Source organism: Staurois parvus, unplaced genomic scaffold (assembly GCF_062004578.1).
Source record: "Staurois parvus isolate SC_StPar_1 unplaced genomic scaffold, SC_StPar_1.0 ptg000362l, whole genome shotgun sequence".
NCBI classification, from domain to species: domain Eukaryota; kingdom Metazoa; phylum Chordata; class Amphibia; order Anura; family Ranidae; genus Staurois; species Staurois parvus.
In genome coordinates this window covers 12,014,877-12,029,486 of record NW_028318158.1, presented here as the reverse complement: position 1 = coordinate 12,029,486, position 14,610 = coordinate 12,014,877, and the positions used below count along the sequence as shown (strand labels likewise).

Genomic DNA, 14,610 nt, shown 5'->3' with positions numbered 1-14,610 from the left:
ATCACACCACATCGCACCAAAGACATGCATGCACCAATTTTTGAACCACAGTGCAACCAGATTGCATGTTTTGTTTTGTACCATGCAATCTGGTGCCGGCAAATGCACTGTGTTTGCAACACTGACATCCACTGCAGACTGCAAGGGTAGTGCGATTTGAATGCGGTGCGCGAAATGCACACAGATTGCGGGGTTTCTGCAACACATTCTAGTGTAAGCCTAAACTGATTAATTCATTTTTGAAAGCTAGTATAAAAAAAACAAAGCTAAAAACTAATACAGAAAATCAATTTGGATCAACTTGATTTTTAACTTCTTTTTAACTTTAAAAAACTTGCTCATAATTGTAGCAATTAAGTACACGTGACTTGAAGGTTTCTTATAAAAACTGGAAAAACTATTTGAATTAACTTAATATGTTTAAGTACTCAACTTAAAAACATGTGTTTATAATGCCAGTAATTAAGTTGGCGGTAAATAAAAATGCATTCATTTCTATCAGAAAAGCTAATTACCTCAATGCAATGTAGTTTGTTGCTTCAACTTAATTTCACCAGACATTGTCATAACTTAAAAAGCTTGATGCAAACTGTTGTGTTAATTTTTTGTTGTTGAGCCAAAACATTATTTTTTAGAGTGCAGGTACATTTTACACTTACTAATAGTAGGTACTTTGTGAAGGGTAGGGGTTGGGACAATGTATGCAGATCCTGTATTTTATTGCAAGATCCATGTTAAAACAAATCAATGTTCTTCAGACTCCAGGGAAAAATAATGAAGTTACTTTGTTGACCTTCTCTTCAGCATCATATTTCTTTTGTGCCATTTGACTGCAAGAATAAAATTTGATCAGTACTTTCAGGTATGGAAGAGCATGCTATTCACTACCCTTCTTCACATGTGACAGTGCTGATGCTTTTTGGTTGGCCCAGTGCTGTCAAATGGAGTAGGAAGAGTCCTCAGCCCTGTCTAATCAATGACTGGAGTGATGCAGAGCTTACATAGGGCTTCCTCTCCTCATTCTTGGTGGCAAAACAAGCAGTGGATGAAGTGAAAGGAAAGTGAATATTTGCTGCTGGGGACTGGGCATTAGAGTGAATCTGTTGCTTTGCACTATATGAACAAAACGTAGGTAAACTTTATGCTGAGGAAAAAATCCTACATAGGGCCCTGATGAGAATCATTTAGGCAAGAATAGGCAGACCTCCTACTGCCAATTGTTCTAGGTGACAGATTTGGCCATCTATGGTTAGTATTTCCTTAGCTGGTCATACACGGATCAAATTTTGACTAATTCCTGCTGAATTGGCCAAATTTCAAACTGTGGTTGGCTTTGCCATCACCACTTGCCTTGATGACAGCCACTTGAAAAATTGAAGGTTGCGGGTGAAATATTGTTGGCCAAACAGTGACTGCATGCAATCAGATGCAGTCACTGTCCGTGTATTCAAGCAGTTGTGGATTCTGTGGTTGTCTGAATACAATAGCTGGCAGTGTACATTCCTCCATCCATGCCATTAAGGTGGATGTAGAAATCCATTTATTTTCACTCATTCTACCTATGTAAATCTATGTAAATCTAGCTGTGTATGGCTAGCATTAGGGCTGATTCACACTAGGAACTGCATGCGTCTTCCTGTGCGATTCACATGCAGTTCTGTGCAGTGCAATTTCAGCCCATTCATTTTGAATATGCTGAAATCATACGGCCTAGCACCAAAAGCAGTGCAGGCACTACTTTTGGAAATACACTGCAACTGGATTGTATGGTAAGGGGCAAATACACTGCATTTGTGACCTGCATTTGGGGTGTTTTTTTGATACCAGCTGCAGATCGAAAGGGCAATGCAATTTGAATGTGGCGCAGGAGACCGGCATGGAATGCGAGTTCCACTCACCGTGTTCTCGCATGAATGGTCCCTTAGACCCTTTGTATCCAATCTTGCTCAATCATTTTGTAATTTGTAACCATTGCAAAAATTGCTTTTTTGCCTCACCACCTTGGAATCTTGAGAAGTAGCTGGGTGAATTCCACTGTGGTGAGGTGGAGAGGAAGCAGGGGGGGCAGTAGCTGCTCTGGTTGTGGACAATTGCCAGGCGTCCCCCATATCTACTGTATTCATTATTTCATTATCATCATCTGAAATTCCACCTGTGCAACCATACAGGCTTATGGCTAACCAAAGTTAATTCACCAACTGTATTTTTATATTGTGGGAACTCTGAAAGCAAACTTGTAGGAGATTCCTAGAACTCCAGATAAATTGACAGCTAAAACAGGTTGCATTTGAATTTTGACTGTGTCTTTAGTAGGTCTGAGTGGAACTGAGAATTTTTCCTTCACCAAAATTTTGGTGAAAGCCATTGTAGTCAACGGTAAAGAAGAAATGAAGGTTATTTTGAGGGTTATAAGGGTTCGATGGGCTTTACATGAGTTCTGAGCTGTTTGTGGGTGGTGTTGGGTAGCAGTAATTAAAAGGCCCCAGGTGAAACGTCTTCTATGAATTTTGTATGTAACGGAACCGTCCCAGCCTGCGCTGAGTATTTCCGTTAGAATACCACTTCTCCATCCAAACACCGACCACAGACACCACAGATTTGAAGTAAACCAGGAAATAGACTACTTTATTTTAACACAGATACAAGATATATACGAGGGAACAACCCCCCTCCCTGCATAATGACATAGGGTGGGGCAATCTACCTTTAGTAACAAAAGACAGACCAATAGACAGTCCCATCAGGAGGGAGGCTGTTGGAGACACCCCCCACCAGGCCAATACACATAAACACATACATCCCATAATAGTTTGCTCCCAAGCAAGACAAACAATAGAACAATGTGAGCTGTGTTCCTAGGGCCCACCACCCAAAGTGAATCCCGTCACATTTTGGTTTATGCAAAAAATAATAAACAGTAGACCAATATGGTAGTAACCCCCGAGTATCCATATGGACAGTATGGCACTTTTACAGTTATGTAACAAGAGTTTAGAACTTACAGGTGCAGTGTGCTTTAGGATTGCTCCTTTAAGCAGGCCTCCAAGGCTTTCACCCTCTTACTTGTTCTTGTACCAAAAAATTTTACCTTGTTGGCTAGGAACAAGGTGTTAGATAGAGGAACAAGGAACCTTAACTTTTCATTTAAATGGACAAAAAAATTATTTATGTCACTGCCATGGCTTTATTTATCATCAGAACCATCTATCACCACATTACCACCAACATGGTGATCACATGACTTTGTTATAAAACTAGGCCATATAATGGAACCCTAATGTGCATTTTGTTGAAGACTGCATTGAATGCTGATGGCGACTGCAACACAGGAACAGAAGGAATTCAGGAGACACAGACCGCTGGAAAGGTGAGAATAATAACTCTATTCTTTTAAGAGAGTGTCATTAGGATTGACAGGGACTTTTTAAGCCATTGAGCTTCTAATGAAAAGTGAGTTGGGTCTTTACTTAGAGCACGGCGGGGTCAGAAGCATCTGTGAATCCTTAAGTGACATTGCTTTTAATACGTCGGCGTAAAAAGAGCAATGATGTGCCATGGTAACAGAAAGCTAGAGACATCTGAATGGCTGTTTTAAGAGACAGAACATAAAGGTCCTTTGTACCATCTTACTGAATAAATACTTAGGAGTCTTACTCTTTATTCTATAAAAGAGGCTGGCAGCTCTGTAGATACATACTCTCCATAGGGTCTCCCTTGGGCGGCCGGGCGTGCTGCATAGTAATGGTTTTTGAATTCATCCATCCATACCTCTGCCGTGCGTTTGGTGTTCCTGAAGGGTGACAGAAAAGCACTTATCAGTAATGTTTGCCTTCTGTGTCAAAGTTGTCATTGCAGAACACAGACAGCATTGAAATCACAAACAGAATCACTTTCAGAATAAAATATTTTAGCAGCTCCTCACAATCCAAAATGTTCTCGGTTATGAGGAAGATTAAATTGTAACTCCACCCCAAAGCTGACGTTTCTGCTTTGGATGGAGTGAGGAGTGTTCAAGACCCAGATTTATCTTTAAAACTGTTAGGGACCCTATCAGGGAAATCCGTCCCACCCATGACAGCTTTACTGTGGAGCTTAAGCCAAGCTATTGCATCACTGTCACTGCCATGCCCCTCATATATCCTTGTATGGAATCTACTGAATGACACAGAAAACAGAAATCCAGTATCATTTATACCCCTGGTCCCTGACCTGTAACCTGAGGACCGCATGCGACCCTTTGGTATATGATGCGTAGCTCTTGGACCCCAGAAGTCTGTAGTAGGAACACTGCTTAGAGTAATAGCATTGATCTCTACCAGCCTCATCTAACATGTTCTCAGTTTCGTATTGTCTTCTGCAGGATATCCCCAGCTAAAAATGTAGCATGTCCACACTCTCTGGCCTTCATTTCCTCTATCAGGTCTGAGGTTTCTGACAGCCCTCTCAAGCATTACAAATATCAAACATGAATGTGTAGTCCTTTGGTGATGTCAAGGGCTGCATTTGAATCCCCTTGTAGCTCTTACGTTGACAACAACTGATTTACACTATAGTAGATTCTCCTAGGTTTCACTTACTCCAGTAATAATGACCACTTGCAAAATCCCAGTATTGGTGAGATGCAAACAAGCTTTGAGCCATGAAAAACAGAAAAATGTAATTTGTGTGGATATCTAATAACATTTTCTATTACATGGGCTAATAAGGTAATGGACAGCAATTTTAACCAAGCCTTTGAATAGTATCAATCTCAATTAACAAACACTTATTGTGGAGCTGGGGCTCATCATGAAGGCAAACTTCTACTTTGGCAGGGAAAACAACATGATTAATGCTTTTGTGAGGGAACTGGAGTTAGTCCTAATTTCCCCAGATAAGGTAAGTTTCTCATACCATCAGTAACAGCAAGGCTGTTTCAGTAGATTAGCTATAGTTTTTGAGCATAAGCCAGCTGTAAAGTAAACAGGCACATACTTATTCTTTTTCCTCTAGATTACCCCAGGAGCTCTGAAACCCAACACACCCTGACTGGAAAATAATGACAAACTCCTTAGATGTGGGCTCTCACCTGCCTCTTCCAACCCTCATTTTTTTTCTTTGCTTGCCCACCACAGTGATGAGCCAATAAAGAGACATAGAAGTGATTGTGCCACAAGAGCTAATTGCATTACATAAGAGAAGGCTCTGGTTTTGAAGCCCCTGTGATGTCTGTGGCAGCTTTTTTCAACCTTTTCCCTTTGGAGGAACCCATGAAATAATTAGGTTTCAGGGAACCCCTGCTAAAAATGATTAGCTATATAGCTCACGGTACACTAGTGGTGTGGTGTGCTAAAGAAAGGCTCACTTACATTGGTGGTTAGTGAAAAAATAGGTTCAATACAATGGCGGCCAGTGTTGTACCCCATAGGCACTGGTGTCAGCAGTAACTTACGAGAGAAGATCTTTGGAGAAGCTCCCATACTGCTGGCTCTGTGAGTGGGACTGGTGCTAGAACTATACAGAGACCATGAGATAGGAGATCAATCCATTACTGTTTATTGCTCAAGCAACCCTGACAACGTCTGGAGGAACCCAAGTGTTTCACAGAACCCTGGTTAAGAAAGGCTGCTATGATGAAAAAGTGGTGGTTTTGCGGCTGGAATTCACAGGGTGTGCTAATTGCCCGTGTGAATGTAGCCTAACAGACCTGGTCACTACAAGTCCCTGTAGGGGCACTTAAGATGAAGGGTGTAGCTGTTACTCTGCAAGGAAAGGGCACTGAAGTTGGTGGGTAGGATTTAATTGCTGCTATGAGAAAAAAGTATTTTAAGATATTGTCAAGCAAAAACAAATTAAAAATTATAAGACATAGCAGTATAGGACTAAACAGAGAAAAAGGTGTGAGACTTTAATTAGTCTTTACGACAAAGTGTAATATTTCTGAAGAAATATTGACAACGTGTAGCATATGTTAAACGGTGGAAGGCAGTGGAGCCTCACCGCCACACGCAGGAAAACTTTGCATGAGATCTGGAAGTAGGAATGTAAATGAGTGTTTCTTCATTAGGCATGCACCTGCTGTTCACTCTCTCAGAAATTAATTATGGCGGGATACGGGAAGATGGCAGAACACTTGCTCCAGTGTGTCACACACAACACCTGCCATGCAATCTCTGCATAATAATATCTTCTCTCCATCCTCTCAACCTCTGCAGGTGGGCCAGAGAGCAGAGCCATGACAGGAGAAATAGCCTCAAAAGAAAAGTTGTCTTTTAGTTTTCTCAACCATCTCAACCACCTGTACCAACATATTACTTTAGCAAGAAAGCTTGTTTTTGTACTTTTTTCATGTGGCCTGGGTATGCATGCAGAGCTGTTTCAAGAATAGGGTAACAAAAAATCACATTAAAGCTGACTTTATGTACAAGAAACGCAGTGCTGTATTCATAAAATTTGCTGATGCAAGAGGTGCTGAAAGAACACAGAGAGGGCATACTAGTTGTCAGGAATGGACTTGCCAATAGTGGTGGGACTCACCTGCCTTGTGGGCTGCAGTACCAGGGCTGGCCAGCGGGTGCTCTCAACAACCAGAGGTTTACTTCGGCAATTAGCCATCACCTGGGGCTGATTGCAGGTGTATTTAAGGGATGGCCAGATCTGCAGTCTGTGCCTTGGTGTGTGGTTTTCCATGGGCCCCTGTATCTTGTAACCTGCGTTCCTGTTCCTGCCTGACTTGTTGCCGACCCTGCCTGATCCTGACCTCTGCTGACTTCTCCTGTTTTGATCCCTGGCTTGTGACCCTGACCATTCTCTCCGCCTGCTTCTCCTGTACCTACCTGCCCGATAGTTATCGACCCAGCCTGCCTAACTACGTTGTGCTCTACATGTGTATGTACCTGGGTATCTGTATCAGTTTAGATTTGGGTTTGTTTCACCTTGTTGTATGTATTTGTGTTAGCTTGGGGTTTGGTGCACTGCGTTTATGTTTGTATTGTTAGTCTTTAATAAAGCGTCTTATTTATACCATATCTGAAGCTTGCGTTTCCCTGTGTCAGTCCACACACTTCTAGTCACACCTGCATCTCTGACACTAGTCTAGCACATTACCTTTTATATACCATTTATTGATGAAATAAAAGCAAATATTATACTCACAAATGTGTTAACAAGCCCATCAATATATTCCACAATCAAAAACACCAGATCTACTGCACCTACTCTTCATCATGGGAAGAAGCCACCCAGGTGTACTACGGCAGGCGCGTTTCAAGGGAAGTTGCCTCTTCATCTGAGTTCTGATGAAAAGGGGACTCCCCTTGAAATGAAGAGCATGAAGAGTATGTTTAGTAAATCTGGGGGTTATTATTTGCTTTTATTTCTTCAATAAGGCTGGTGTACCCTCTCTTTGTTCTTTCAGTGTTGTGTGTATCAGGGCTTCCCCATTCCTGAGAGGGCAGCAAAGTGTGGCGACCTTTTATACTTCTAAAGTGGAACAGTGAAAGTCAACTGATTTCTGAGCACCACACTTGAGCGCAGGAGGTTGTTCTAATTGCCTGATGCAAACAGTGTATTGGCTCTTGAAAGGAGTTATTCAAATACCAAAATGCCTTAACTAGTTGCTGCCTGCCACATGTATACTGTGTATACTGTGACGTGTCGACCTCTCTGTGCTGGGTCACGTAGCTCTACCGGGTAGGGGGTCTATGCCGCCATTAGCTCCAACACAAGCCGATCATTGGGTCCCAGCCAATGATTTATTGCACATCAGAGGGCACAACAGGAGAGATCTCTGTGTTGGTAAACAACACAGAGCTCTCTACTGGCAGCAGCGATGTACCATTTTGTTTGCCCTTGCTTTGTGAAAACACCAAACAGTAAACACATTACACAGGCACACAGTTTTTTTTTTTTATAAATATTTATTAATTTTTCAATCCAAATACAGATCACTTTGACATTTCTATTAAAATGATAAAAATGTCAAAGTGATCTGTATTTGGATTGAAAAATTAATAAATATTTATAAAAAAAAACCTGTGTGCCTGTGTAATGTGTTTACTGTTTGGTGTTTTCACAAAGCAAGGGCAAACAAAATGGTACATCGCTGCTGCCAGTAGAGAGCTCTGTGTTGTTTACACAACACACAGGCACACAGTTAACCCCTTAATTGCCCCTAGATGTTAACCCTTTCCCAGCCAGTGTCATTAGTACACTGACAGTGTATATTATTGGCACTGATCACTGTATTAGTGTCACTGGAGATATAAGTGACAGTTAGTCAGTTCTCCCCAATGTCAGTTAATGTCAGATTGCCCGCCACACTATCACAGTCCTACAATATGTCACTGATCACTGCTATTACTAGTGTAATAAATAAATAAATAAATAAAAATTCCAGTATTTATCCCATAGTTTGTAGACGCTATAACTTTCACACAAATCAATTACTATACACGTATTGGAATTTTTTTTACCAATCACATATAGCACAATGCATTTTGGCCTAAATTGTTGAAGAAATTAGATTTTTAAAAAAAAATTTATTGGATATGTTTTATAGTAGAAAGTAAAGAATATAGTTTTTTTTTTTCAAAATGTTCGGTCTTTTTTTTCTTTATATAAAAACCTTATTCGTATGAAAAAATTTATATTAATTTCGCTTGGTTACAGCGTTTTGCAATTGCCAGTTAAAGTAGCGGTGCACCGAATAACAAAATATGGCCTGGTCATGAAGGGGGTAAAATCTTTTGGAGCTCAGGTGGGTAGATGTGAGTCTGGAGGAGTGGACGTTCCTAGGCAGACTGCATTTGATTTCAGACTGGCCTAAGTAATACCCACATGTGATAATGAGCCTCCATGATTGAAGGAGCTAAAAGCCAAGAAATGAAAGGAGTGGCCCATGGACAATAAGGTTGGAAAGAAAAGTTCTAGATGATGTTGGACATCCTCCTGTACTTGACTTGCTGCAGCTTCTAATGCACACTATGAGAAGCTCACAGTGTGCAGTGAAATCAGAGTAAGCAATTTCAGTTCAGGAGAGGAAACTGTACAGCTGTGCAAGATTGACTGAAAGGCTGGAGTTCACCTTTAAATATGTTATGTTCTATTATTATTGCTGCTGCTGTCGACTATCTATTCTTTTACTAGCTGAAGAAAAGGACTGTAAATAAAGACACCCGTATTTGCATGAGGAGACAGATATGAAGTGATACGATGTATTTAACCCCTGTCAAGTGGCCTTATGAAAACGTATTGATTTTAATCTTGTAAGGCGAGATAAGAGCAGAAGAAATTGTTTTCTAGATGCTGTTACTTCTTAATTAACAATGTCACAGTGTGTGAAAAATCAATTTCAGAGCTGATTCGACACAGCGATATGCCGCACGCCTGCAAAGGCAAATAATACACAGCTGCATCCCCAGGCACTCCGCTCATTACCAGCAGAGGTAGTAGTGTACCTACTTGATGTATGTGTTGGCGTTGCCCTCGGGAAACACATAGGGATGCTTCTTTCGAAACACATGACCCACCCGACTACACGGGATGATCTCCAGGCTTCCCCCGCACATCCACACACGGAATGAGATCTCTGGAAAAACATTAAGGATATGTTCTCTGTTAATATGGAAAACAAAGAAGACAACCTATCACTAGATTTATTTCTTTTTTTAATATTAAAATGTTATTAAACCCAAAAGCGAGCATTTATTATACTGCAGCTTACCAATTCTTAGATGTGATGGATGCATTAGTTTACTTTTTTTGGCATTCTTTCTCTTATTTAACCTGGTGATCCAGGCAGTAAGTCTGTTGTTTTTCAAAAGAACAAGCTCTCTTGCAGATGTAGCAGTTAGAGGGATGAGACAAACCATTTATCATTGACAGGGGTGCTTGCCATGGTCAGCTTTTAATTATTTATGTAAACCCCAAAAGAAAAAGAAAAACTGCTGTAACTGCTTATAAAGAGCGAGCTGGCGTTTGGCTTCATTTAGATAGTGTATCTAAATCTGCTAGTCCATCTAACACTCCCCTCCCCCAAGACTGACAATGCTGCTGTCCAAAGGTGCCCCCTGTGCTCCTTCATCCAGAGTGGAGGCACTCTAAAACAGGAGGTGTTTTAGTAGCCAGATCACCAGGTGAAAATAAGAAGAAAAAAAAATAAAATGAATGCAGCCACCACATCTAATGATTGGTAAGCTGTAATATATAACATTTTTGGTTTTGGGCTTAACCTCCCTGGCGGTATTCCCGAGTGTAGCTCGGGGTAACGTTTCTGTACCAAAAGCGGTATCCCCGAGCTACAGTCGGGCTTACCATGCGGCGCTGCATAGGGAGTCCCTGCAGAGCTTACCTTGTCCTTCGCTCCCGCGATGTGTCCCCTGCAGCGTCCCCGGCCATCTCCTCCTGCCGATGCCGGCATCCAGCTTCTGTGTTCCGGTCCCTGTGACGTCGGGACGTACGGGCGCCGGCGGGAAATTTTCATTTTTTTCAAAACGAATTTTACATAGTAAAACATTGCTGTTTCAAACCATTTCACATACATTTTCTCCCTAGTGCTTTGTCCTGTCCCCTGTCTGCATTTTGTCTGTTCTTTCTGCCTGGAAACTTAGAAAAGTCCATGGAGTCCAAAAAGCGTCCCTTTAGGTCAAAAGCGGTTTTAGACCAGCTAGAGAACAGCGATAGTAAATCAGAACTACTTGCAGAATTGAGTGATAATGATTCGTGGAAAAATTTGTCATCAGACACTGAAAACAATTTTGCGACTTTGCTCAGCGATGTGCGAACTTGGCGCTATATTTAAAATGTCAGTGTTTTTGGTTTGATTATATTTTTGAACTAAATGTATTCTAATTATATTATTATTTTTTATGATTATTTATTAAATTATAATTTATGATTTTGTGTTTCAAATTTTATCATACCCAGGATGTTTAATAGACTCTTATTCGGACAGATTTCAGTGAGTTATTCCTAAATATTACAGCCTACAATAAAAAAACGACATATTTCCATGCAAAATAATGGTACCGCTTTCAGCACCAAAAAACTGAAATAATCAGACCGCCAGGGAGGTTAATACTGCTTTAAGACTATGCATTAAAAAATAGTGTGTTAGTGTAACACTTTTAAATATATATATTGTACAGACTACATTACTCCCCATGACTGCAGCTGCTTTGCTGTCCAGAAGGGTGGTTCCATCTTTATTCAGGCATCACCCAGGGTCACAACCTTCTTCTAGGACTAAAACAAGATCAACAATGACACAGTCATGTACTAGAAGTCCTAGTGCCTGTACAGTTCTTGGTTGTATTTAGAGATGAACTCAGGCATGTTCAGAAACTAGTCCATACCCTCTTGAGCTATCCCACAAGGAATCTGTCAAAATGGACAGCCAATCATAGGCGGCTGATGTATGCCCCCCCCCCCGCTGCCACATGTATATAAGGGGCACGTATTCAGGCAGGTGTGGGGTATGCCACATCTGCTGCTTATGACTGGCTGTCCGCTTTGTCAGCTTCCTGGCAGGATTGCTTAGGCAGGTGCGGACTTGTGCCTGAAGATTCCTGAGCTCATCTCTAGTTGTGTTCACAAATGTCTGACACAGATTAGCCCCAGATGTAATCTCTCACCTTATGACCCAGTCTGATTACTGGAGGAGAAGGAACTGAGGAAATGTCTTCTCCAGTCTGCAACAGACTGATAGCCTCAACCTAGGCAATGTCGCTAGACTGAGGCTTAAAGAAGAACCCTGAGATTGTAAAATAAAATCATCCATTAACACACCCCCTGCAGAAAACACTAAACAGTCAATACAAATTTGAAAACCCTTACCATTTAGGAGAAACTGAATTTTCCCGACCTCATCTTTGTAATTCAAAAGATAGCAGCATCTGCTCTGCCAAGGAGGAGGTGTAAAGGCAAGGATTACATCATATCCTCTCCTCTTTCGCTGCAGTAAAAGGAAACTACAGTCCCATCAACCATAGGGAATTGTAGTGAATGTGGTGGCTACACTAGGCCTGTACATGTTGAAAGTGTCGGAGAGTTCTCAGTCTGCCCACCACTGCAAGCGGGGATGGATTACATCATTGCTTCCTGGACAAAGACCTACAGAAGGGATGTGCCAAGACCCCCTGGGGGAATAGGAGGCACAGCAGCCACTGGTCAAACAGGAATCCAAAGAGGATTAACAGTTTGATTTGAAAATGAATAGGCTATTACAGAGCAACTAGTGAGTGAACCAGAAGATGGATGACATATTCAGGAAGGAAATCACCAACAAGGTCATGTAAAGAAGTTTTTGCTTTAATTATTTATTTTAAATGATAACTGGTAGAGTTTTTTTTTTTAATAGACGGTTGCTGTATACTGTGACATGACAGTAATTCATTACTGCAGATTTATCAGGGTGGATAAAAATCAATGATTTTTTTTTAAAAATCAAAAAAATCGGATTTTTTTATTTAAATCAGATTTTTTTTATTTAAATCGGATTTTTTTTAATAAAATGCTTTTTGAGGAAAATATATTACCATCCAAAGGTTATTCCATCATGAAATAAAGATTAGTTTTTTAATTTTGTAGAATAAGGCTGTATATGTTTAATTTTTTTGGTAAATAAATTCCATGAATCCATTCACAATGTCATGCTCTTCCAGAGGTTTTTGTAAGATTATTGGGCAGTTTCTCTGCCTACAAGATATTATCACAGATGCTTGGTTTACTTTTGCAGTTCTCAAAACTGAATTTGACTCAGTGGAGATCACATGCCTCTTCTTCACAGCAAAAATGTTATAACATGAACAGAGTTAAGAAAAAGACCTTAATCCTAACTTCTACAAACCTATGAATACAGAATCAACCCCTTCAGTGCTAAGTTTCAAGAAGTTCAGTGAATAGAATAGAAACAATATATTTCTGATTGTTTGGAGTGGAATAGATCTGCACAAGAAGAAAGTGAAACTAAGTGTGAGGAGGAAGGGGCTGACAGTCTAAGTTTCTTAAAATATACAGTATATATTTTGTTTAGCCAAATTAGTTAACAAACATGGATGTTTGTTTAAGCAAATAACATATGCTGGAATGTTATTGTTTCAGTTGAATAAATCTATTTAAATTGTTATTAAGGTAATGATTATTTTTCTCCTTCCTAAGTACAACAGAAAAGTTGTCCAAATATGATTGATTAACCTATTAAACTGGGGATAAAAAAAACTAATTTGAAAAGTTATTCTAAAAATCTTCATCTACTTGCATATTAAAGTAATACCAGCAAGAATGAGTCTATGTAGAAAACTATGATTTAAATCAAGTCTTACTGACTAGTGATTTAAATCGTGATTTAAATCAGTTTGATTTAAATCAAATCCACCCTGACTTTTATCGAAACAGTCTAATCCTTCAGGGCTTGTGTTTTTCTCTCTGATGATCCTAGGGCATAGAAGACCACCCCATTGTGTGAAGTCCTTTAGTCACTGATATCCCAGTACTAGAAGAACACTTCCCAGCAAATAAATTTGCCAGCTGGGACTGTGCACCCAACAGAGATCAGTGGCCCACCTCTGGGAGAAGGGATGTGCTTGATCAATTATTGAGGGGTCCTTGAAACTCCTTATGCCTAGTACACACGATTAGGAAATCAGATGACAAAAACTGCTTTCGGAGCGATTGTACGATAATCTGATTGTTTGTACACAGCTTTCGACAGCCAATCAAGACAGTTCATGCAACAATATCCAAAGGGACAAGCACAAAAAGTTTTCTCGTACAATTGCAAACGATTTGCGTTTAATCAGTACAGTATTCGAGGGAACAAGGTCGCGCATGCTTGGAAATGAAAGAATACATTACAATACAATACTACATTACTTCTAAAGTTGAATTCTGACGTACGAGGATTTTCAGAACTTTAGTAACCTATTCATTTTTGATATGAGACTAGCATGCAAAAAAAAAGGATCGTTGGTCCGATATCGTCATCATGTGTAGAGGGCATTAGTGTAATTCAAATATCAGCAATTACTTCATAGCACTCTATATAAACCCATGGGCTGTGCTATATTACAGTAACTAATAAGCCTTGATGACCAAATCAACAGGTCAGTAGCCCAGGCTATCCCATCAATAGGTAGAAGGACCTATGCTCTGGAGTAAAGCACAGATGGTAAATTAAAGGGCAAGGAATCCAATAAGCCCCATTTCCTAATCCAGCAGATCAGTAAATAATCGGCCATGCGAAATGTGAATTTATAAAATGTGATTTTTACCCTGCCAATCTTCTTTCCATAATTCCCTGTGTCTTTGCACTCATTTCCCAGGCAATGGCTAATGCACCTTGCTCATCCTAACTTTTAAGAACCACCAAACAAATAGTATTCAATACAGGATAATGATCTGCAGATATCTTCAACTAATCACAAAATAAAACATTTTACGGAAGCTGCATATCTCTGAGAAAGGAAAATCTATTATGGAGACATGTCTAAATGTAACTGTTTTCAGCCAGATTGTAATATTTATGTAGTGCACTATAAGCAGGTCATGTTTTCTAAGACAATAGGTGCAAGTACTCCCCAGTCACCCCTTATTGTCCCTTGGTTTCACCTCCTACCCATCTCCCAATACCAC

At 40.2% G+C, this 14,610-nt stretch overlaps 1 protein-coding gene across 1 annotated transcript in view; it reads right to left on the bottom strand.

The window, feature by feature from the left end:
• The window catches only part of GALNT14 (polypeptide N-acetylgalactosaminyltransferase 14), a 600,541-nt gene that overhangs the window by 59,681 nt on the left and 526,250 nt on the right, over nucleotides 1–14,610 (bottom strand). Inside the window, exons 10-11 of the mRNA XM_089685116.1 lie at nucleotides 9,442–9,568; nucleotides 3,698–3,790 (exon numbers count right to left, since the gene is read on the bottom strand). Of these exons, the coding sequence (XP_089541242.1) occupies nucleotides 3,698–3,790; nucleotides 9,442–9,568 (220 nt within the window). The remainder of the gene's footprint in view (nucleotides 1–3,697; nucleotides 3,791–9,441; nucleotides 9,569–14,610) is intronic.